The sequence below is a fragment of the Anomalospiza imberbis genome, chromosome Z (genome assembly GCF_031753505.1).
Source record: "Anomalospiza imberbis isolate Cuckoo-Finch-1a 21T00152 chromosome Z, ASM3175350v1, whole genome shotgun sequence".
Classification (NCBI taxonomy): domain Eukaryota; kingdom Metazoa; phylum Chordata; class Aves; order Passeriformes; family Viduidae; genus Anomalospiza; species Anomalospiza imberbis.
In genome coordinates this window covers 26,117,435-26,143,759 of record NC_089721.1, presented here as the reverse complement: position 1 = coordinate 26,143,759, position 26,325 = coordinate 26,117,435, and the positions used below count along the sequence as shown (strand labels likewise).

The 26,325-nt window shown below is 36.3% G+C and overlaps 1 protein-coding gene across 1 annotated transcript; it reads left to right on the top strand.

The window, feature by feature from the left end:
• On the top strand, nt 1-26,325 carry NAA35 (N-alpha-acetyltransferase 35, NatC auxiliary subunit). The gene is made up of 22 exons (XM_068176206.1): nt 1-144; nt 2,878-2,911; nt 4,350-4,464; nt 5,546-5,620; nt 6,826-6,993; nt 7,858-7,924; nt 8,625-8,668; nt 9,289-9,339; nt 10,068-10,151; nt 10,962-11,076; nt 11,561-11,739; nt 12,777-12,836; nt 14,141-14,247; nt 14,476-14,542; nt 15,764-15,862; nt 17,162-17,340; nt 18,955-19,091; nt 20,056-20,123; nt 20,429-20,569; nt 22,169-22,291; nt 23,392-23,472; nt 23,976-26,325. The coding sequence occupies exons 1-22, from the start codon at nt 21-23 to the stop codon at nt 24,033-24,035; spliced, it is 2,178 nt and encodes a 725-aa protein (XP_068032307.1). The 5' UTR covers nt 1-20; the 3' UTR covers nt 24,036-26,325.

Below are 26,325 nucleotides of genomic sequence, written 5' to 3'. Positions count from 1 at the left end.
AAATTTAAAGGTGCAGCATCATGGTTATGAAAGCTACACTAGAAGATGATGATTCAGGATGGGAACTTGGTATGCCTGACAAGATGGAAAAGAGTAATACCAGCTGGATAGATATAACCCAAGATTTTGAAGAAGCTTGTAAAGGTGAGTTGTAGTCCTTTCATTCTGAGAAAACCTGGAATCATTTGGAGACCTAAGCATAGTTCTTTGAGCTCTTTTGAGCAATAGTTTGACCCAGGTTCAAGCTTTAGATGAATGAGCTACATTGATTCTGTGTTAACTCTGAGGTTGGAATTATCATGAACCACCTCATTTTGTTTCCTCTTCCAGATTACATAAATACTTCTTTAATTAAAGCTTTTTCATCTTACGCATTTTCACATCTGCTTTTTTTCTTTTGCAAAGATTTCTTACTGTCTCTTCTGCCAAGTGGAAATGTCATTCCTGCATGCAGAATCAACACACTATTTCTTTCATGCATATTTTTGATCTCTAGGGTCCAGTAATTAATTTAATTCATCAGTGCATCATTTTTCATCTTTGAAACAAGTCTGAGTTTTTGAACTGATGCAGTGCCTCTCAGTAATGGGGAAGCAGTTGCTTCCATTTAAACAGTGCTTTTATTACTGTTAGGTGCTACTGCTAGTTTACAGTTTTTCCAACTGATTTTATGATGACACTAGGGAAAAATAAATATAAAAACTGCATCTTACTACACAGAATATGACATAATGATAAACACAATTTCTGTGTATTACTTCTCTATATTACTCTAAATTACTTATAAATAATTATCTCCCTGTATTATATCTGTGTACCCATCAAATATATCTAAAGACTCCTTTAAAAGTTATGAGGAAAAGCAAGCCTTTCAGTAGTCTCCCCTGGAAAAGACTAGGGCACCTGAATAAAGGAGCAGAGGAAACAGGCTATTCAGAGGCTACTATTTCACAGAATAATCATCACAGAATGATTTATGTTGGAAGGGACCTTAAAGACCATCTCATTCCAACTCCCCTGCTGTGGACAGGGACATCTTTCACCAGACTGTGTTGCTCAAAGCCCCATCCAGCCTGGCCTTGAACAGTGCCAGGGATGGGGGATTCACAACTTCTCTGGGCAATCTGTTCCAGTGACTCACCACCCTCCCAGTAAAGAATTTTTCCCAGTATCTAATCCAAATCTCTCTTTAGTTTAACAGCAGTTCCCCTTGTCCTGTCAGTACATGCTCTTGTAAAAAGTACCTCTCCACTCTTTTCTAGCCTTCCTTTATGAACTGGAAGGATGCTAGATGAATCCATAGACCCTTTTCTTCTCCAGGCTGAACAGCCCCAACTCTTTCAGCCTGACTTCATAGGAAAAGTGCTTTAGCCTTCCATTCATTTTTGTTAGCCTCTTCTGAACTTGCACCAACAGATCCATGTCCTTCCTGTGCTGGAACCCCAGACGTGGATGCAATGTTCCAGGTAGGGTCACAAGAGCAGAGGGGCAGAATCCCCTCCCTTGACCTGCAGCCCAGGATATCATCTTTTTGCTCTGTGAGTGCACTGTGTGCTTAGTAATTCTAAAACTTTTTTAATTCCTAGAATAACAGAGGGATGACAGCACACTGCTAACCACTGGGGTTTTTTTTAGTCTTTCAGTCTTGAAAGTGCTTTGTAAGTAAAAGCAGTAGTGTCATGGGTTGACCTGGGCCAGATGCCAGGCACCCAGCAAAGCCACTCACTCCTCTCCCTCTGCAGCTGGACAGAGAAGAGAAAATTTAATGAAGGTTCATGGGTTGAGATAAGGACTGGGAAAGATCACTCACCAAATATCATCATGGGCAAAACAGGCTGAACTTAGAGACATGAAGTGAATTTATTACTGACAAAATCAGAGCGGGACAATGAGAAGTAAAATAACCCCTTAAAAACAGCTTCCTGCCACCCCTCCTTCCTTCCAGCTCTGCCTCGTACCCCAGCAGTGCAGGGAGACAGGGAATGGGGGTTATGGCAGTTCATCACCCAAGGCTTCTCCTGCTGCTCAGGGAGGGGAGCTGTTTCCCTGCTGCACACTGGGGTCCCTCCCATGGGAGACAGTTCTCCATCAACTTCTCCAGCATGAGTCCATCTCATGAGCAGCAGCTCTCAGTGAACTGCTGCAATGTGACTGCATCCCATGGGCAACAGTCCTCCCCAAACTGCTGCAGTGTGGGTCACTTTTCCACACGGTGCAGTCCTCCAAGGACAGGCTGCTCCAGCATGGGAGCAGGTCCCTTATCTACAGGTTCATAACCCATAGGTTCATAACCCTTCCTCAGGCATCCACCTGCTCAGGTGTGGGTCTCCTCCATGGGCTGCAGGTGGATCTCTGCATCCCCATGGACCTCCATGGGCTGCAGGGGCACAGCTGCTTCACCATGGCCTGCACCACGGGCTGCAGGGGAATCTCAGGTCTGGCATCTGGAGCACTTCCTCCCCTTCCTTCTTCACTGACCTTGATTTCTGCAGTGCTCTTCTTCTCCCATGTTCTCACTTGGCTGTTCTCCATCTGCAGTTGAAACTGTGCAATTTGTTTTTTTGTTCTTAAATCTGTTACCACAAGGTATTCTTGTTTCTAATTGGCCCAGTGGCTCTCTGGAGGCACCAGGGATTGCCTCTACTGGACATGGAAGAAGCTTCTAGCAGCTTCTCACAAAAGCCATCCCTGTAGTCATCTCCCCCACAAACTACCAAACTCAGGCCATGCAAACCCAATGCAAGTAGAAATTCCTGATCTGCTTCCTGCAGCTTGTTCTCTCTTGGCATAAGGCAGTTTCACGTGTGACAAGACTACCTTGGAAAAGCTGTGCTAGTAGATGATTGTAATTGTTTGTTTTGTCCTGTTCCTTTGTAGAACTGAAGTTAGGAGAACTGCTTCATGACAAGCTGTAAGTATGTGTGTGGGATGGTTCTGGCTTTTAGATTAAGATTACTGCAAACATGTTGATGTTACCTAATAACTAAGCTTTTTTAGACTTTTATGTTAAGTATTTGAAGTATATAGAATATTATATATTCTTAGCAGTGTGTATATGCTGCACCTATGAATGCAGAACATATCTGATGCTCTAAGTATAACATAACATTTTTCAATGGCATTGAAATTGTATTTTCAAAATTCATAGCGCATCTTATGATCTGTGGTGATTATATTACTGCACTATCTTATGGGACATGCTCTTATGAAAAAAGGCCAGAAAGACTTTAAACCTGGTTGCCCCAAATATCACTATCAAGTATTTGATAAACATTCTGTATGCTTTAATGCATTGTAAAGCACTTCATGCTAAAGCAGAAAGTAAGAACTCTACACATTGAAAGTATATTTCAAAGAAAAGCATGTGGTAAAGACTTGCTGAATTTATTAAAGAATGATGAATTAAAATAATTTAAATATCTTAAAGGTTAAATTCTTCTTCTTAGTGAAGGTGTTCACTTGAGTAAAGAAAAAAGTTATATTTGAAACTAATAGCTCAGAAAACAGAAGCATTCTATTAAATGAAAACCTGCTTAAAACTGTGTGCAAAGATGTCACCAGCTAGTTACTAAGTTGAATCAAAGCACATTTTCAGGTGTACTTTTATACGTAAGAGCATTTCAGAGCAAATGCAGCAAATACACTTCTCAGAATTTAAATGTGCTACGTGCAATAAACTTTTTCTATTATAAAGCCCGTTGCAGGAGTTCTGACAAACCTTGTGATAAAGTGAAGCACTATATCTCTTCATATGTAGGCAAGTCTTTTGATGTGGCTCTTCTGCAAGCTTTTTTTCTTCTGCCCTGGCTACAAGTGCTATGTTGTCACATGCTGAGGGTTTTTTTTTTTGCATCAGTTTTCTTAACATGCCCATTTTAAACAAAGCTGGTTATTCAATATGTATTAGTATATGTTATGTATATTGTCATTTGTGTGTGGGGGACATATCTTACTTGTTTTTTTGGATGTGGTGTACTAAGGAACAGTTTGTTCAGTTAATACCAGTTTATGATTTTACATGATGTTTAAGAAGATGCTATGAAGTTTATAGAAATAAGTGTGCAAAGATGTAGTAGTGGGATATTTCACTCAGAAGTGTTCTTCATCCTTAGAGAAAGGCTAATCATTTTCTTTTAGCCATCTCTTTTCCTATGAATTTGTTGAGAGATCCTTAACTTCCTGAAAACCATGATCTCTGAAGATCAGTACTAATGTTCACATACCTTATTGTCTGTGGTCAGAATATAGTGTACTTGGTTTGTCACCCTATGTTCTTTTTCGTTAGTTTGCAAAGACTATTTTGTATAAAATAATTAAATTCAGCACATTTATTTTATTTGCGTTCTTAGTTTTGGTCTTTTTGAAGCCATGTCTGCCATTGAAATGATGGATCCCAAGATGGATGCTGGTATGATTGGAAACCAAGTTAACAGAAAGGTTCTTAACTTTGAGCAAGCTATTAAGGTTTGTGTGAATTTCTTGGGTTTGCCTACACTGTCTGTAGAAATACACATTTTTGACAAATTACTGCTAAGCACAATACAGCATAATTTATGTTTTCAATCTCCTCTTGAAATCTATGTTTTTTTCTTTTGGATAATTAAGTAAAACATAGCTTGTGATGTTTACCTTTCTTGTTATCTGCATTATCACAATGATGCTAACCCTTCCAGTGAAAAGTAGTATGAAATTTTTGGGTATTGATACCTCAAGTAAATATATTTCCAGCATTGTTTTGCAAGTCACTCTATGCTTCCCCAAAACATGTCTTTTATATGAAGATATATTGGTTAGCTTCTATTTAACCTGAATGGAAACCAGCTTCCTTAAAAAAGCTGGAAATTAACACTTTATTATTCTTTGAGTTTATCAGCATTGAACAGAAGCTTCACCAACATTGACAGTAATGATTAACTTTTGATTTATGATCAAGGTAAATTGGAGAACAGAGGTTGAAAGACTTGCTTTTATTTCAGAAAAAGTAGTGCAGTCAGAGGGAAAAGTATTTTTTTATGGTGAACATTTGGAATGGAGTCAGAGAACTCCGTAAAACACTAGCTAAGTCATGTAGAATGTATGCAGGATTGCATACATTGGGCAAATTAGATGATCAAAGTTGCAGCTGTTTTGGTGTTCCCCTTTAAGGTGGTAAAACACTACAAGTATTTCCAGTTTAAGAAGCAGTCTTCAAAGAATTGGTCCTGCATATTACTTGTTGTTCAGTCTTTATTATGATTTTACAGTTTTGTGATTTTAGTGTTAGCAGTTAACTGGTTTTAAACTGTTCTTGGCTGGTAATAAATAAGAATTGTTACTTTAACATTCTCTTTGGGTAGTTTTATGTTCGGTCAGTGTTAACTGATGGGAATGAAAAGTTTTTAAGAATTTGGGACATGTTATAAAGCTAGAGGTATGCAATTACTCTGAAGTCCTAAACAAATTTTAATTCTTTTTTTGGCTTTGGTACAAGTAAGCTGTATTTTGCCTGTACAATTCCATAGTATTTAGGGTTTTGGTTATGTTTTTTTTTTGTTTGTTTTCTAAGGATGGTACCATTAAAATAAAGGATCTCACTTCTCCTGAGCTGGTAGGAATAATGGACACATGTTTTTGTTGTTTGGTAAGCAGTTTTCTGTTCTTTAGGTTAGATGGTATTGCTTTCAAAATACAATCTTTAATCTAAAATACATCTTAAAAAAAAAAAAGAAAAAAAAAACCCAGCACATCTCAAAAAAAGATTGACCAAGCAGAAAATACATAGATATATTTTTTAGTTGTTTGCATTATTTTTTATAGCTTAATTTTGATTTTTAATTTTTTCACTATAAGAAATATGGAAGATAGCTGATAAAAACCTTAAAAATTTAAATAAAAACTTAAATAAAAACCTTAAAAACTTTAATAAAAGGTTTTATCGTTTCTGGTTTTATAAATGTGTGTTACCTGATTGCCTGCTATGTATTGATATTTGATTGTGTTGGAAGCTGAGTGTGCAGTAACTGGTAGCACTCTGTTGTTCCTTTCTGCACAGTCAGAATTAACTGAGCTTACAGAAGCATTTTGAAGAAAGAAAATAAACCTATTTAGAAAAAATAAATTGAATATAATTTACTTATTAATTGCAATTTTTTTCTGTTTATGTGCTCTAATTTCCTCAGTGAATGATACTCATTATTTTCAGTTACTCTTTAAAATTAGATAAATAATATTATTTTTAAAAACATTTCCAATTGGTTTAGTCAGAATGACATGTAAAGATCATAGTATATCTCATACAGTGTAACATCATTTGTTTTCTACTTCTCATCCCCAAAAGGCACAGTAGTGATATTAAAAATATGGTTCTACTTAATTTTTTGCTATTTCAAAATAGAAATGTAAGTTACTGAATCTTTCCGTGTAGCTTAAAGAAACATGGAAGGGGTAGAGAGAGGGGTTTGGGTCAAGAAGCTTTTATGATGTAAAAAGGAAGAGAACATGAAGAACATTAGTGACTTGTCTCATAGTCATTTGGATTTTCTATTCACTATTTATGCAGAGAAAGTTTATAAGTGTGAAGTTCTCTTAACATAATGTCATGTCTAAATCACAGGGCTTAGACCTGAACTTCATAGAAGAGTTTTATCCAACACCAGAATTCTAGGCTTGAAACACCTTCACTTGCCCTTTTTTGGTATTTGGAAGGTTGCCTTGATAAGGCAGCCTTAATTTTAAGGCTTAGTTTTTTAATGTGTTTTTGAAGCACAGTAAAATGGAAAAAGAATGGATCTACAAAAATGAGGACTTGGCTGTCATGAGTTAAGTATTTAATTTCCTTTTCTCTAGATAACATGGTTAGAAGGACATTCCTTGGCACAGACAGTATTCACTTGCCTTTATATTCATAATCCAGACTTCATAGAAGATCCTGCTATGAAGGCTTTTGCTCTTGGAATCCTAAAAATCTGTGATATTGCCAGAGAAAAGGTTAATAAAGCAGCTGTTTTTGAGGAGGTATGTGTTTCCCATCTCCTGTGGGGTTAAATATGCAATATTATACCATAATGCAAGTAAAAGAATGTATTAGTGACATTTGTTAGTGTTTGATTTGAGTATACTGTAGGAATAGCAGTTCATCATCTTAAAAGTATTAGACTAGATACCTTTAAAATGCAGTTTTCCCCAGTGAAGGTGTTTTATGCTCTCCTGTATTTTCCTTGAATACTGGAGCCACATAAATATTTTAATCAAGAAGCAGTGCAAGTCTTGTGGTTATCCATTTGAAATAACGTTTCAGTTGTGGTTTTCTTCCAGTTTAAGTTTTTTATTTTTCTATGTTAGATAGTCATGATTGTGTTTTGTCTAAAATGTCTGTCCAGCAATGAGATCAAAGTCCTGTTTTCAGTGCTCAGAGCAATCTCTGTTTCCTCTGAGCTTAGACAGGTCACTCTTGCTGACTATATCTAAAATGGATCAAATACTATTTTGCAGCTATAGTTCTTGTAACGTATTGGTAGGGTGTCACTTGATGAAAATATGAAGGGCATATTGGTATTAAGGATTTATGCAGAAAATAATTATCTCAAGCTGGATTTGGGTGGGCAGGTCATTCAGTGTATTCATTCTGAGTGTATTCAGCTGTGTGGAATAAATCTGGATTTCTGTACTTGATGAAATTAAATAAAAGCACACCCCATCCACACCCCCAACCATTCATCCAAAAGAGAAAAAATACCAAAAGACACAAAACCTAATAAGAAAACCACTCCCAAAAAACCCAAACAAAAAAAAAAAAAAAGCCCTCAAACCCCAACCTCAAAATGTAACTACAGCTTTTATATTTCACTACATATTGCTTCCTTGATCTTTCTTTTTTAGGAAGATTTTCAGTCAATGACTTACGGATTTAAAATGGCCAACAGTGTGACAGATCTTAGAGTTACAGGTACAGTTTATGTTTTCTTTGTATCTGTCCAGCAGCCTCTTTTTCTTTTGAGCATGTGATTGCTTTCAGACACATATGGTTAATTGCTAGGAGTCTTAGCTGTTAAGCTTTTTATTTGTCTTGTGGAAAAAAAGAGATCAAATTATTTTTCCTTAGAAAAAAGGTTCTGTTGTCATGTTAAGTCCCTGAGAAACAGAAGAAGTGCTTTTAGATGTGCCAACGAAGTGGCTAGGCATGAGCTCATCACGGTAAAGATATGCGCCACTGGAAAGTGTGTTGTTTGAATTCTGCTTTTTTGCCTCATAATTTGTTGTCCTCTAAACAGGTTGCTTTACAAAAAAGAGCAATCTAGTAGTTCTACAGCTATGAATACATATGTTATTAGGTACATCCATAAGTATGTATGTTAATCTTTTGATGCACGATTTTTTTGTGTATGTATTTGAGTTTTCCATTGATTTATTTTTGAAAAGTTTGTGCACTCTTCAGCTTTGCTGCAGTTGCTCTATATTCTGATTTTTGGTTGTTCCAAAACATCCCCACCATTCCTCACAAGATTTTTTTGTCTAGTCTTTGGCTAATAGATATGTAAAGCACTTCTGAGTTTGACTTTCCCCATAAAACTTTTTTTCCCCTCAGTGGTGAAGGTGTTCTTAGGAATGCTTCTCAGCTTTTAATCGTGCTGTGATTTTTTTTCCAGGTATGCTGAAAGATGTAGAAGATGACATGCAAAGACGAGTGAAGGTATTGTTTTCATGTTTGTCCTGTCAGTTATATTTCAGGTGTACTTAACATGGGTTTGGGGTAAGGATTTGGATTATGAGGAATGAAAGAGGTTTGTGTCATTATGGTGGGATTTTTGAAGTACTGCCATAATGGTTTCTGTAACATGCTTTTAGTTTTAATGGTTTCTGTAACATGCTTTTAGTTTGTCTTCTAGCTAAATCTTCAGACTTTATTTGTAAACTCCTTAGTAGTTGCTTCACTAGTAGTAGCAGCTGGAATCATGATGTAGAAAATAACACTGGGCTAGGACACAGAAAGTAGGTGTTTAACTTTCAGGTTTTAGGCAGATATACTATGGGATGTTAAAGAAGTTATTTAATTTTCCTTTACCATAGCCTGTAAGCCTGTAATGTAAAGTGTTCATGTACTTTCCTTGCTTATTTGCAGAATTTACTGAGATAGATCTTATTACTACAGGAGAGTCATTCAAGTATCTGGATTATATATTAAGAAATTTTGAATTTGAAAACTGATTTTTCATGTTAACAGGTGAATGTTTTAGAGAAGGCAAAGGGATTTTATCAGTAGCTTCCCTTTGCAATTTTTAGTAAATTATTTGACATTTCTTTACCTTGCAGAGCACCCGAAGTCGACAAGGAGAAGAGAGAGATCCAGAAGTTGAACTTGAAGTAATTAATTGTTTGCTCTTTTCCTGGATTTCATGGATGTAAATGGAAGATTTAAATATGGCATAACCACACCCATGCATATAAGAAGCAGCCAGGAAGTGTGACCACTCAGGAGCACGGGGAAGAGCTGTCAAACAGCAGGGCATGCTGAGGCTTTTTGTGTGGCAGTTTGTGCAGGGAGGGCAGGAGTCCTGTGGGAGTTCTACACACCACAATACAAGAAAGCCATTAAGTATTAGAGAGTGTCCAAAAAAGGGCCATGAAGATGATGAATGGCCTTGACGGGGAGCCATATGAGGAGCAGTTGAGATCACTTGCTCTGTTCAGCCTGGAGATGAGGAGACTGAGGGGAGACCTCATCGCAGTTACAACTTCCTTGTGAGGAGAAGAGGAGGGGCAGGCACTGATCTCTTCTTTGGTGGTGACCAGTGACAGGACTTGAGGGGAAGGCCTGAAGTTGTGTCAGAGGAGGTTTAGGCTGGATATTAGAAACAGAGGTTTCAGCTAGAGAGTGGCTGGGCCCTGGAACAGGCTCCCCAGGGAGGTGGTCACAGCACCAAAACTCTGAGTCCAGAAAAATTTGGACCACACTCAAGCACATAGTGTGGCACTTGGGGTGGGCCAGGAGTTGGGCTGGATGATTCTTCTGTGTCCCTTCCAACAAAGGATATTCTGTGATTCTATGATCTAATACCTACTGCTTGGTAATTAGCAGTATTTTATTACAGCATCAACAATGTTTAGCTGTCTTCAGCAGAGTCAAGTTTACCCGAGTCTTACTCACCGTCCTAATAGCTTTTACGAAAAAAGAGGTATGTTCATTTGGCATTTCTGTGTTTGACTTTGGATCCTATGAAGTACCCATTTTTCATTCTTTAAGATCAGGCAATGACTGTGTAGATCCTGGAGATTTGAATTGACGTGGATGGAGGTAAAGCTTTGAATAAAGCTTTACAATGGCAAATACTCAGTTTCTGTTCAAAGTGGGAAACACAGGGAAGGCTAGTAGCTGGCATTATTATGGCCTTGCAGAAAGACAGAATATTCATTACAAAATATTTTAAAATATTTATAGATTTCTAATTACTCTTTTCACACATGAGCAAAACTTGTTTGAGTTCAGTTCCCTCCTGTGGAGCTACCTGATGCTGTGCAGTATTATGTCCACATCAGAAGAACTATATGCTTTTCCTTCCATGTGATATGGAATTCATATCTAGATATCTTTGGTCTGAGAAGAGGAATTTAATAGCATTCCATACAATTTGTCTGTTTTTTGAATATAAGATTTCCTAATTGCTGAGAGGGGAAGGAATTTCATGTTTTAAGGCAAAGGGCTAGAACTACATGCCCCCCTAAACAGATTCTCATGCACTGTGTACAAGACTTTCAGTTGTAACTATTGTAAAGTCTTATACAGCATTGAATTTATGTACAGATACATAACATACAAAGAACACTACCACACAAAAATGTTGGGTTGTTTGGGTTTTTTTCAGAACTAGTTATGTAAAAATATCAGAATCTTAATGCCCTTACTTTTTTTTCTTTTTATACTAACATTAATTAGATAGTCAAAATGTATTGGTTTGTAATGATAATAATTATTTCCTCCCTTTCAGATGAGTGCAGTTGCAGAAGCTCAGAAACTAATGACTCAGGCAGCTGACTTGCTCTCTGCCATACACAATTCACTGCATCATGGTATGCAGGCACAGAATGATACCACTAAAGGAGGTATGTATCAAATTAGACCATTTTTTCCTTTACTGGATATGATCCCTTCATAAACATAAATACCTTTTTGTATTTAAAAAAAAAGTTGAAATCACTATTTACTTTGAACTGAAACACTTGTTATGCAAGTTGTTACAGATTTGCATTGTTTGATTTTAATTTTATTTTACCAGGTGATTGTTCTCCTGAAAGCAACACTGCCATTTCAAAGCCAGAGTTAACGTGAACTTTTGATTAAGTGCATTGCACTTAGAATCAGTGTATATGCCATTTTAAAATAGAGAACAGTACTGAACTGTTTGTACAGGAGGACTCAGGTTTTATAAAGAGTAATCATTGTATTAATTGTGTTGTTGGAGTCTCAGGAAGTTAACTGTCACTTTAAAGAATTCATTTTGGCTAATTAAATTTATATTATTGAAGGGGGTTCTGAAAGCACAACTTACATGCAGTTTTCTGTCTCTCTCCTCTCCTCCTCATTTAGATCATCCTATTATGATGGGGTTTGAGCCACTTGTTAATCAGAGATTGCTGCCACCAACTTTCCCTCGATATGCAAAAATTATTAAAAGGGAAGAAATGGTCAATTATTTTTCCAAACTAATAGACCGAATAAAAACTGTATGTGAAGTAGTCAACTTAAGTAACTTGCACTGTATACTGGTAAGCATGAATATTTCTTATTTATTGCTAGAAAGAAGATGTGAAAATGTAATTTGCAAAAAATCACGCCATATATGCATGTTCTTGCTCACTGGAGAGAAAACTGAGCACTATGTATGTATTTAGTGTTTTTAACTGTTCAGCTCAGTTTCAAAGTTTACTATCCTTCCTGATAGTTACTACTTTTCTCCTCTCAAACATCTCAACTTTCCCATAATTTGTTGAATAACTGTGTCTTACTGGCAAAGCCCAAGCAAGTTTCTTTGGTTGAAGATCCGTGTCTACAGCAACAGAACATAATTCTTTGCTACATGCCTGATTTTTTTCAAATTCATTAAGCAGTATTCTGCACGTGTCTGTAACACAAGAGAGCACTAAATAGGTGTTTAAGCATGCAGTTCCCTAAATAGGCATAAAGTTAAGCACCTACTTATGTTCTTTCCTGAATAACTAATGTTACTCTTAGTTACTGCCTACATTTATTAGAAGACACTTAAATGCTTGAAATATTTTTTTGTATCCATGCATTCACTGACTGATAAAAGAAATACAGTTACAGCAAACCTCTTGTCTTCCTATTTCCTGTTAATTAATGAAAGGAGTGTTTGCATGAAGCATCTGGTACCAGTTAAACCTTACCTGGGTTTCAATCAATTTTTTAAAATAAGTTCTCAGTTTTGTTCAATACCTGGTGTAGTTACATCATGATCTTAACAATCTCAGTATTTTTTTTCTGTACTATCATCTTTCTAATTGTTGCATTTGAAAATTCAGAAACCTTTTTGTTAGGTAACAATTGCAGAAAATCTTCATAATATATTTTGTTCTGTTCAAACTATTCATGGTCTGTACAAGCTGTGTAAGCTATGCTGTTTGTGTATGCTTTTAAACAAAATATAGGTGTATTTACACAGGTGTATATATTTCTTTAGGAAAGATGCATGTGTGTGTAAAAATGATTTGGTGTATATTTATACGTATATAAATTGGCATATTAACCTGATTTGTCTTTTTTTCTTTTCCTACATATACATTAGGACTTTTTCTGTGAGTTTAGTGAGCAATCACCATGTGTTCTTTCAAGATCTCTGTTACAGGCAAGTCTTAATTATGTCTATTAATAAAATACTTCTGTATTCATTATAAATTCCTGTTAGTAAGTATTTCAGTAATTTGCATGTAAGTTAATAATAGTAAAGTGGTAAATTTAAGTATTGAGTATTATGGAAGAAATGCTTTTCTATGAGGATGATGAGGCATTGGAACAGGCTGCCCAGAGAAGTTGTGGATGCTCCACCAAGTGTTCAAGGCCAGGAAGATGTCCCTGCCCATGGCTGGGGGTTTGGAACTAGATCTGATAGTGGATCTGATGGTCCAGAGAAGTTGTGGATGCTCCACCAAGTGTTCAAGGCCAGGAAGATGTCCCTGCCCATGGCTGGGGGTTTGGAACTAGATCTGATGGTGGATCTGATGGTCCACCACAAACCATTCTGTGATTCTATATATGGAGGCTTATGTTTTGATCTAATTTTTAAAATAATTTTTAAACACTGTTGCTTTGGTCATTTTAGTACATGCTAATTAAAACAGAAAGCATTATTTTTTTTTCTCCACCATAAAGCTGTGCCTGTACACACATTTTTATGCTGCTCTCCATGCGCTTTGCCGTTTTGGGGCTGGTATTTGTATTGATCTCACTTTTTGGACAGAACTTAATGTACAGACTGCTTCTATTGCTACAACAGTAAAACTGATGGTTGGTACAGAATAATAGGGCGCCCCTAAGATGCCAGAACTTCTTTACATTTGATCCCTGTTAAACCATGTGTAGACCCAATGGACTATAATTATGGGCAAGTAAAATGTGTTCCTAGTGTGTGTTCTCACCTTCCACTACATGTATTTCTGTAATCCCTGTGGGTGCCTGACAGCAGTTTTTTTTCTTCAACTGCTGAAGAACTATGTAAGAAAGGGACACAGAACTCATGGAGGGAAGTTATATGAGTATCAGACATGACTGATGTAAGTAGTAGCATCCAGAGGGATTGAAAAACATCAGCAGTCGTCTGTAGATACATCCTTATCTGTATCCAGAGAAGGCATATATTTTACGCTAATCTTCAGAAATACCTGATTTATCATCCAAGAAATCAAACAATTTTGCATGCACTCTATTATGCAAGTAATAGAGCTGTATTTGCTGTCCTGGGAATACCACAGAAGTGTCAGATCTCAGTATTTCTGAGTCTTTAACCTTGGACCTAGTTGAACCATTTTAATTCTTAAAGTAATCTTACAATTTTTTTATATATAAAAGGTATTGCCAGAGCTTTCTATTAGTAATTCTAGAGCATTACTTTTAATGTAAAACACGTTTCTAAAAGCACATCTTTACTTTTAGGCAACTTTTCTAGTAGATAACAAGAAGGTGTTTGGCACTCATCTCATGCAAGACATGGTAAAAGATGCCTTAAGATCTTTCGTCAGTCCTCCAGTACTTTCTCCAAAGTAAGTGGATCTTGAGTATACTTGTATGTGTTTACATGTCTGATGAAAAAAATATTTCTTCTTACAAGAGCAATGACAAATGTACAAAAAACATACCTTTTGTATGTAGTACTTATGTATGAAGGAGTCAATTGCTGTTGCTGCACCTATGTTTCTTTTTTGTTTTGTGATACACAGACTGGTGGCATTTATAAAAAATATGTAGGTACACAGATATTTCTTTTTTAGGTGTTGTCTTTATAATAACCACCAGGCAAAAGACTATATCGATTCCTTTGTCACACATTGTGTTCGGGTAAGTGTTCTTTCCAATTACAACATATATATGTGTGTGAGCACTTGGCAGATTTGCATACATTTGAAAATTAGTCAAATTATTTTACACACCTGACATGAAGGCAAAATTGAAGAAGCTGGCCATCTTAAATTGGTAATCACTTTTAAAAATCCAGTGTAATTATTGCTGGTTTTCTTCTGCTTCCAGATTTTTATTTAGCATTTCACTTTATAAGAAATCTGCATCTACTATCTCTTTACAGAGTAGTTTCATGTCACAAATGCATATCACTAATAAAAACAAAATTATTTCAGTTTGTTAAGATTCTGTTGTTGACCTGGCATGACAAAAATCTTAACAAAATCAGAATTACTTAGGTTGGAAAAGACCTCCAAGCTCATTAAGTCCAAACCAGCACTGCCAAGTCCTTCATTAAACCATGCCGTGACTACACATCTCTTAAATACTTCTAGAGATGGTGACTGAACCACTTTCCTGAGAAGCTGGTTCCAATGCTTGACAAATTTCTTTGTGAAGAAATTTTTATTAATATTCAGTATAAACCTCCCCAGGCACAACGTGAGGCCATTTCCTCTTGTCCTGTCACTTGACAGAAGAGATGAGCTCCACCTGGCTGCACCGTCCTTCCAAGTGGTTGTAGAGGGTGATAAGGCCTTCCCTGAGCCTCCTTTTCTGCAGGGTAAAATAAAAACACCCTCAGCTCCCTCAGCTGCTCCTCACAGGACTTGTGCTCCAGACCTTTCACCAGCTCCATTGCTCTGCTGTGGACATGCTCCCTCAGTGTCTTGTCTTGTTGTGAGGGGCCCAGAAATAAATGAGATTTGTGAGGCAAGGCCTCACCCACCAGTAACGAGTACAGAGGGACAACCACTGCCCTGGTCCTGCTGGACACAGTGTTTCTGATACAGGCCAGGATGCCCTTGCCTACCATAATCACCTGGGCACATGGATTTAGGCATAAGAAATACTTCTGTAGTCCCTGGTGACCTTTCTAAAGGATGCTGACTCAATCTCACATTGACTTTCGTACAGAGAAATTGGCTCTTGAGTCACTCCACAGAGTTTACTTCCCTGCTAACTTGGACTTTGTAGGGAGTGGTAAGGAACCCACCTCCTAATATAGATGTATGAATCAGGTACCTAAATAGACATCATACTACTACTCCTGTAGTTTCAAAGTTGTATTGGTAGTTTAAAATTACACTTTGCTTCTTTCAGCCATTCTGTAGTCTGATTCAAATCCATGGACACAACAGAGCTCGTCAGAGAGATAAACTAGGTCACATCCTTGAGGAATTTGCCACACTACAAGATGAGGTAATGTCCTAGGCAGCAGTCCAGCAAAATTTCTTTCCAGATATATTACTGCCAGAGTGAAGCATGGTACTAAATTCTAAATGAATGATGGAAAATCCTTAAGACAAGGACTCCTAAAATTTAGCACAAGAAATTGTTAGGATGCATCCAAAAACTTCATGCTAGATGTATTGAACAAAACCATACTACATTTTTTTAAGATTAACTTTGTCTAGTAAGTAGACTTCAGGAAGATCTGTTGAGATGTAATTTAATGGTAATTGCACAGCTTTTAGTCTCTATCCTGCTTGTGATTATCAGTCTGCAGGATGTAACCAGGGGGAGATAGACAAGGTGTGCTTACAAGACACCTTTGAAAATTCAGCCTTATACCTATGTAAGATGTAAACTGCAAAATTTTATAATTATTAAAGAGAACGTAAAAAAAAAAAAAAACACTATAAAATATGTGCTCTGACTGATTTTGGACATCCCTTAAGAATGGGGAGAGATGAGGAAAAAAAAATATTCTCTTACAGGAAATAAGTTTTCTCAGCAGTGAGAGCCATATAATAATAAAATAATTCCCAAGATGTATGTGGCAAGGAGAACAGTTGAGGAACTTGGAGTTGGAGAGTGATTTTGTGTGCTCCATCTTTCTTCAAGATGGTTTGAGTTTGTTGCAGTATTGTACCTGAGGCACTGTTTTTTTCATTTTGTAGCAGGTTATTTGGATGGTTCTGTTTAGGCTTACTGATGATATTCCAGCTGTGAGAGACTTTGTCTTCCATACAACTTGCTTCTTAAGACAAAATTGATCTTGGCAGTATTTCAGTTACTCTGGTGGAACACTGTGTGTTTCTTGCATATAAAGCTTATAAATTTACTTTTCAATGCAGCTAGGTTTTTTCCTTAAAAAATAAATAATTATTGCCAATACAGAACAATGAACAACAGCATGTAATGGGTTCTGAGTCTGTGCTCGTGTGACTGCTAATGATCTATATAAAAATGCATTTAAAAATTACAAATTTTACCTATCTAATATTCTTAAAATATTTGGTAATTCTTTCAGGTAATTCAGGTAATTCTTGCTATATTACTGTGAAAAATATTTTTGTTCTGTGCAGCAGAATTTACTTAGGTGAGTATCTTCCCAGTTTTCTGGCAGTTCTAGACTTATTTCCATCTTTTAATCTGGGCCATAAATGTACTGACCCAATTTGTTAAGATTTTATTTCTGGCTTAGGATGCCGTTTCTGTCAAATATTTTTCCTTCTCTGTCTATTACTTTGAGGTCTTTTTTTTTTATTCCAACAGGCAGAGAAAGTAGATGCAGCGCTTCATAGCATGCTACTGAAGCAGGAACCACAAAGGCAACATTTGGCTTGCTTGGGCACCTGGGTCCTATACCACAACCTTCGTATTATGATACAGTATCTTCTCAGTGGCTTTGAGTTAGAACTTTACAGTATGCATGAATATTACTACATCTACTGGTAAGAAGATGCTTTATTGCCAGCTCTTTGAGGAGGGATGCTCACAGAGAGCTATAATTACACGTATTTGAAGGAGGGACTTTAAATACGATTTTATTATCCTCAGGCTTGATCAAAACTGTGTTTGGTTTACCTATCTGTAATATTACAAGTGGAGAAAAAAATCCGTTGGTCTCCAGCTTTTTAAACTTACTAAATATAGTGTACCTTTTTTTTCCTGAAAAAGTAATTCTCACTCTGTTTGGCTTTTTGGCAGAGGGTCTTTTATTAACAATGAATGAAATGTGTGCTGATTTTGTTAGACAAGAGCATACGGGAGAAAAGCAATTCTTTTCTGCCTTTATAGTATCAGGATCACTAGTCCTATTGATCTCTAGTATTCAGGAAAAGTTCTGCAAAGTTTTAAGTCATAACTGTAATCTGAAAGTTGACTAGCTAAAATTCTTATCTGGGGTATATTTGAAGAGACATCCTCCACCTTTAGTTAAAATCATCACATTATCTGGAAATAGAATACTTTTATTTTTCCACTTCCATTCACATATTCACATTAATTATTTTTCACAGTTAATGGCTTGTGCCAAAAGAGAATTTTTAATTTTTAATTTTTTTTAAACTACCAAGAGATTCCTATGTCAGCCATAAGCCTTCTTACTGAAAGATTAAAACAGTGCAAATGACACAAACTTCTATGCATTGCATTTCTATGATGTTTCAACAGCGGATTAAGTAAAAAGATTAGTATTTTATAAGTTACCAGAAGATGGCGGTCTTTTTTTACTCAATCAGTAATACCAACTTTTGTATAAGACAGTATTTTTTTTACCTGCCCGTATTTCCTTCTACCATTTTAATAAAACCACTCTTAGTTGGAATTGACATGTTAACTGCTTTCTTACTCAAGGAAAAAAAGGAGAAGCAGTTTCTGAGAGGTAATATGCAAATGAAACTCAAATTTCTCAGTAATTTTTCTTCTGATTACAACTTTTTTATAATTATTACTACATTTTTATTTACTCCAAATCTGTAATTTTTTTCTCTTCTTTTCCCCCTATTCCTTTTGATTTGAAGTCAAGTAAGATATTTACTGGACTCAGTTACACTTTCTAAAAAATGTTCTTAAAGTTGTCTCTTTAACTCTGAAAGAACTGCGTATGTATGTGGGCTTGGCCCCTTTATGTAACAATTCACAGCTTTTTAATGCTTGAAAAGGTCAGTAGTTATCTTTTTTCTCAGAATAACAAGTCATAACAAACAAAAATAGAAAAGGTGTTAACATAGTATCTTTAAAAAACCCACTTGATCTGGTGGGGGTAGAGTTCTAGAAAAATTTGATGTTACAGGAGTGAAGCTTAGACTTCACTTAGTAAATGTGTAAGAAGCTTGCACACCTTGAGCTGTTTGTGGTTGAATCTGAACCGGAACATGAACGTAGACCGATGTGTTGATTCCAACCATACAAAACAAAGAATTTTCATGGCCCATAAGCATTGTCCTTTGCTAGGACACATCCTTTACCTCTTGGAGCAGGTGCCTTGGTACTGGGCAGGACGTGTGCAGGATGAGTGCATGGTGCACTGCGGCCTGTAACAGCTCTGTATGGCTTCTGTGCAGGTACCTCTCAGAGTTCCTCTACGCCTGGCTGATGTCAACGCTGAGCCGCGCCGACAGCTCTCAAATGGCAGAGGAGAGGATAATGGAGGAACAACAGAAAGGCCGTAGTAGTAAGAAAACGAAGAAAAAGAAGAAAGGTACCTAGATGTAGAGTGTTAACACATCTTTCTTTTTCCTTTCATGCAGCCATGTAGAATTAAAATTCAAAACTTAAACAGGAAACACTGATATGGATAGGAAAAATATCCTATTATTTATGAAGACTGAATGTAAAACTTTAAGAGTTTCCTATTTATTTAGTTAGTTTTTTACTTTCAAATAGATCTTTCAGAAAAATACAAACTCATTTATATTCACCGTATATAGTTTCTTCAGTTGTGTGTTGGACTTCCTCAGAGTTTATAATTCCTGCAGAATTATGCTTTTAGTGACTGTAACTAGATTCAAACACTAGACTTGCAGCATATTTCTATAATTTCTATTTGGCTTTAGAGTTTCTTAAAGCATGTTTCTTAATTATACAATGGTGAGTTTCCCTTTCTTTTCCTTGCCACCTTTTCAAGGGGACAGTTGGATATGAACAGCTCAGGATCATATCAACTAAATTCCCTTGTCTCTGGAAGTTCAGAAAATTACTAATGTACTTGAGATGCCAAGTGTTGGGCAGTTTGGCACTAATTAAACACTGGAAACTAAAGGGAAACTTAAAAGAATGCTGTCAGGATTATTAGGATAAAAAGTGCTTTAACTTCTTAGCCCTAGAAGTCAAAAAGATCCCTGAACTAGGCCTCTTGAGTACAGAGTGAGTGTTTGAGGCTGTTGTTCTGTGGTTTATAATGTCATGGGAATACCACTGACCAATTTATTCCATGGAGAGTAGAATTGTGTTCATGTGACTGGTAGGTGTGTCCTGAGGTATTTTATGTAACCAGGAGTCAGGTGAGCAAAAATGCATGTCTAGGCTTTGTATGCTTCAGTTATTTTAAAATATAATTAAGAGTTATGTGACTTTCTGGAAATTTGGAAGAACTTCTCTGATCTGAAATTAATGCACGTACTTAAACTGAAGTAAGAAAATTTATTTTTATGTAAAATTTGCAGTTCGCCCTCTCAGCAGAGAGATCACCATGAGTCAAGCATACCAAAATATGTGTGCTGGGATGTACAAGGTAACTCATTTGTCTTCTTTTTGTTTCAGTTTTTTTGTATTAGGGATCCTGCATACATTGCATATCTTCTTTTTTTGTAGTGGTGCTGGAAATTAAGTTCAAATTTATAATTTTCTGTGGTAAATTCTCTACAGTTTTTCTATCCTTCCAGTTATACCTACACCATAATTTTGATCTTCCTCACAGCAAAATATGACATAAATATAATATGTACTATATATTATATTATAATTATTGCATTATAATTATTATATATTATATGCAATTGTATACATATTATATAATACTTTATAATTTCCTTTTAGACAATGATTGCCTTTGACATGGATGGCAAAGTAAGAAAACCTAAGTTTGAACTGGATAGTGAACAAGTTCGATATGAGCACAGATTTGCTCCATTCAACAGTGTTATAACACCACCTCCAGTGCACTACCTACAATTTAAAGTGAGTAATCTTCAAACGTGATGCTGCCCATACTTTTATAGAAGTCATTTACTCACCTGCTTTAAATATCACTGTCATAGTAAAAAGAACCTCAAAGTTCACATTGAAACTATGTCACAATGGCAAGGACTTCTAGCTTTAGTTTTGTGCAAGGCATATTGGACTGAAGTCTTTATAAACTTAGATGTTTAGCAATTGGTCTGATACGGCAGTTTAAGATGCTTCTGTTGATTTGCATGAAAATGAAATCTCTTGGAAGTCTATTAACAGACTTCTTGGCTATGGTTAATTATAGCAGCATGTTTTTATTGTGCAGCAAGCAAATGAAAAAACCAAAAAAGTTAATTTTGAGTGATGTTTAGAAAGGACCAATGGAGGCTTGTCTTGTCCAGCCTCCTCCTTGAAGCAGCATTATAAAATCACATTACTTGTGTCTTTGTCTAGCCAAATCTGAAAAAAGTCAAGGTTGGAGATTTTCCAACATCTTTGGTTAAACCTGATTCAGTTACTTTTTTCTGGTCCTTTAAGTCATAGGATAACTAATTGAGGGCTGTATTATTTTTTTTTCCTAATGTCCAGTCTGAATTACCAAGCCACAACCTGTGGCCTCTCACGTTACATTGTTTGCCATTATGAACAAGGAATCTTTATCTTCTGTCAGCTTTGTAACTGTCTTTCAAGTAGTTGTAGGCTGCTGTTAAAATTACCCATTAGCATCCTTCCTATAAAACTGAAAAAGTCCAGCTCCACTGACCTCTCCTTGTGGCTTATATACTCACTAGGCCCCCAACCATCTCCACATCTCAACATCTTTCTAGAACTGAGTGGATCCAGCCCTGTATGCAGTATTTTAGATAACAGAACACAAATACTGAGATCAGGATGATAACCTTGATATGCTGACCATACTCCTTCTTGTATAATCCCGTATGAGGCTTGTCTGATTTGTAGTAAGAGCATGTTGTTGGCTGATATTCAGCTAGGTGTTTGCAGTACCCCTGGCTGCTCACCTATTAAGTCTTGCTTCTGGGGTTAGTCTGAACAGAAACAGTACTATTTTCTATTCCAGTTCCTCTCCCCAGTTTAATGTTATGAACTGTTTAATATTATTTCCACTGTAGTGGAAATTAAGAAATTATCACAGTCTTGTCATTAACAGCTTTTTTTAACCCATAATCAGGAACAAAAAAAAAATTGAAGAATCAAAATTATATAAAATGAAGTTTTATACAGTTTCACCATCTGACTTGCTGAAGCTTTGAGTCAACAATATACTTTATCTTTTTCCTGTAATTTCATACCCTGTTGCATACCACTGTTAAAGCAAATGAATGGCAACTTGTTCAAGAGAGAGACTGTTTTATAAAAATTATGAGAATTTCATTATGTTTTGTGACACTGTAATAGCTGAGCACTGTTGCTTGGGTTTTGCCATTTTAAGTAAATACTTTCAATTAAAGTTTTGATTTTCAAAGTAGTATTTAGCTGACATAACTCTTCTCTTGAATACAGTAATGTTATAAAAACAATCTCCTGGCAATTTTTAATTTCCATTTTATATATTTTAATATGTATTTATGCATTTCTGTAACACTCTAGGAAATGTCTGATTTAAATAAGTATAGCCCACCTCCTCAGTCATCCGATCTCTACATGGCAGCTAGCAAGCACTACCAGCAAGCTAAAATGATTCTTGAGAATATTCCAAATCCAGACAATGAGGTAAGACTGAAACACTAGAAAAATGAGTATTTGCTTAAAATAGAGTGGTTTTTTTCAGCTGGATCTCCTTGAGACCCAAAATGTACTTCCATCAAAATGCTGAGCAAAGTTGAGTGCTTTGATTAAAGAGCAGACAGTGGAGAGTGGTGGCATCTTGCACAGTGATCTGTTTCAGTACATCAGCTAGCATAAAGTTGTGCTCACTGTTAAAAAAAAGCTCTCTCTGCTGAGAACCCGAGATGCTGGATAGCAGCTTATTTCCTTGCACGTTGCCTTCTAGCCCCTTTCTAAAAGAACAGCACTTTTAATCAGACAGTGGTAACATGCCTGTCACACTTAGTTGGCATCTTGTAATTCGGGTGGACTCCTGAGAGGAGGACAAAATAGGTTTGAACATCATTAGGATGAAGAGGATTGAGTTTGGCACTTGTTCCCTGGAGCAGTTTTCTCAGCACTGAGCTGAAAAGATGGGTAGGAATTTCTCGGTCTTTGTCCTTAAGTGTCTGTGACTGTATTTTGGAGCAAGGAGGATACTTTTTCTGTCACATCTAAGCATATTAAGAATAGTTACAGGATTAGGTCCTCCTGAGAATTTAGGACTCACTTTCTCCTCTCTGGGTCATGGTGGTACTCACATATGTGCTATCTATTTGAGGCCAAGATAGTTAAGAGGTAGTTTTGAGCACATCCAGAACACTTCCATACAAAAAGCCACCAGTTTCATACACGAGTTCCTCTCACCATTGTGTTGCAATGTTGAAGATTAGATGTCTAGAGTTTGTCTATACCCTTATTTGTGTGAGTGCCACAGAACTTGCCATAGTTCCTATGTTTTTGTTCAAAAATTATTAAAGCTGTGTTTTCTGTGGCCTGTTGACTTTTTAAGAAGTAACTATTAAAATAAATGCACCCTTCATTAAATTTAATCAATTCAGCGGTTGTATTTAAAACCAAATCCAAAACAGTCTGATCTCTGTTAAACTGATCCTGTAAGAGAACTGCTGTATTGCTAATAGTGTATCAAAATTACAGTAATATCTTTTAAATAACTGTGAGGTCAAATGCTTTGACTTGAAGATTTCTTTCTGTTTTATGTTTAGATCAATCGAATTCTAAAAGTTGCAAAACCCAATATTGTGGTCATGAAGCTGCTGGCAGGAGGCCACAAGAAAGACTCTAAGGTAAGGAAATGCCAGCTCAATTGAACATAAAATGCAGTAATACATAAATTAAGGTTGGATTCAATGATCTGGAGATTTCCCAACATGAACAGTTTATCTTCTATGTAAAGCCACCACAGATCTCTTAAGAGCCAAATGAGCACATTCAAACTTAAGAGTTACTCTAAGAACAGGGCAAGTAACTTAATTTATTTTTCCCCTGGAAACAGTTTGTTGTAGTTAACTATAGAAAATTCTAACCTATAAATGTTATGAGAAAAAAAATTGAGAAATGCATGTTGGACAACATAGACGATAAGGGTATTCTTCAATAGCGGGAACAAGCACGTGTAACAAGCAGCTTGTGTGAACAAAGTCATGAGAGTGCTGTCTGCCACAAGGACTATGTTTTTTCAGTCTCTTGCTGTTCAATTTTTTTTTCTGTGTGCAGGTTGTTTTCATAATGAGTATTAAATGTAGTAGTACTGCTGTCTAATATCTAATCTTTAATCTTTTCTTCATAGGTTCCTCCAGAATTCGACTTCTCTCCTCACAAATACTTCCCAGTTGTGAAGCTTGTTTGAAGTACAAGAGATACTTTTAGGATACCTGAAGAATATATGTGTAGCAGATACCAGTTCTAGGAGAGGGAATAACTAGTGCTGCACTTGGACTATGAGGGACGTCCAGGATGAAAGTACTGTCACATGGAGTATCTGTAGTCTGCTGCCTTTATGTGATTTGAATGGCAACTGCTGTTTTAAAGTGGTTTGTATAAAGTTTATTGGATTTTATGCGTGAAGCTGATTTTAATCATTTCTATTATTAAAGAACATTGTATTTTAGTTGATATTATTACAGATTTTTATCATAAGTAATTTTTATTACTGCATTCTAAGTGATGCGTTAGCAACTGAATAAAAATCATGCAATAGAGCCTCATGTCTGATGTGCACAGCTAAGCTGCTGCAATTCTGCATTTAACAAAGTCACTTGTATAAATTTTGAGTTTCTATATTTTTGTTTAATTGTTTCAGAGTTGCTCACTTTGCAAGTAGAGAAATGTTGGGGTTTTTTCCTCACCACATCCTCCAAGCTAGAATAGTCTTTATAGAGATCAAGAGCAGATGAAAATTAGTCATTGAGCTATTGAAAGAGTGATACCTAGTTGGAATTTGTTCCCTTGTCTTTGTTCAAGTGCTGGAGAATCTGCACAGCAGACACTCCCAGTAGTCACTAGCAATAGCACCAGACACTGAGGACTCTATTTTACCAACTCTGCAGCTTTGTTACAATCCTAGTATTTGCCCGTGCAAATAAGGGATTGCTACATTTGCATGATCTTTATTCTCCATTTTTGACTGCAATGGGGCTGTTGCATCCTATTGTCTTCTGTAGTAATTTTCAGGTAGATTACCAAAACAGGAGAAGCTCCAAACCTATCCCTGCCTTCCTGGAATAGTTATGCCTTCCAAGCTTTCAGATGTGAAATAATAGAGGTAAGCTGTTGTGTTGTAGCAAAAGAGCAAGGAAGGAAAAAATGTTCAAAAAGCAGACCTGGCCCTGGCCAAGTCATACTTAGGCCATACAAGCAAATCCTTTGTTGGACATGACAATTCTTCATTTTGGTGGACATTTACTTCCACCATAGGGATGAGCTTGTAACTCCATATTGACCCTACAAGACATTTTTTAATACTAATCCTATCATCTGATTTTACTGTGGATTAATATTGCTTCAGCTTCATCCCCTGAGCAGCAACACTGCCGAGCTAGAGCCTGAAAACTGAGTAACCTCTGAAGTAGAACACTCACTTGTCTTCCAGAAATTTGCAGCTTCCTGAAATAAGCAGAAGTACTGTCCTGAAGACACTTTTTTTCCAAAATCTCTGCTAAAGAGATGGCATATCACATTACATGTTTGCTTATCATCATGATCAATATACTTGAATGCTTCCATATAGCTGCCAAAGAAATAAAAAACCCGAAATATCTAGAGGTAAATTGGCACAGAGCATTCATCTGGCTTCTTGTAAATAGACACAAAATCTTTCCCATTTTAAAAATCCTGAACTACATGACAGTAGCTCAAGGACAGCCTTTGTTACTTCTCCAAACCAAGCAGCAAGTAAAAGAGAAAGCAAATTACATGATTTGCAGAACCAAGAAAATAGTAATATTTCCCTTTTTCATTATAATTACAACGGGATGAGTCGTACAAAATAACATCAGTACGCTAGAGATTCTTTTAAATGCTTACCTAAAATGGATCAAGTTTAGTTGTAAAGAAAACCAAACCAAAGTGCTAATATAATACCAGGATGATTAGAGAAAAGTAATAATGCCTCACACAACTAAAAACTTTAGTGAGAGACAACACTATGTACGCCACAGTTCCAGATTAATCTCTTGTTCAACTAAAGGTCTTTTAATTCTAAAATTCTGTACACTAAACATACAAGGCCTCTTGTATGCTAGAAATCTACAGCCTGAGTTAGACTGAAGCACTTGAAGTCACTGTGAATAAAACTGTAGTCCTTCATTTTCAACATTGCTCTTATGCATGTTTTCGGACCCTTTACCCTCAGAGGTCTACAAGTATGCTTTGTACAGAGGTGGTTATATTTACAGAGGACAACATCCAGTTGGCAAGGAGAAGCCCAGAAATGTACAGAAGCATAGCCAAAACAATTAGTTTTAAAATAATCCTCTGGCAATATATTAATTACCCCTAAGTGTTTGATTATTTGGAATTTTTAACTTGATACTGGTAAAGCTATTCATTCAACCTGAACATAGTGTTTCACTGTCTAATTTTTACTGCTACAATATATGCTTTTTAACAATCAATATTAAATTCCCGATCAACTTAAA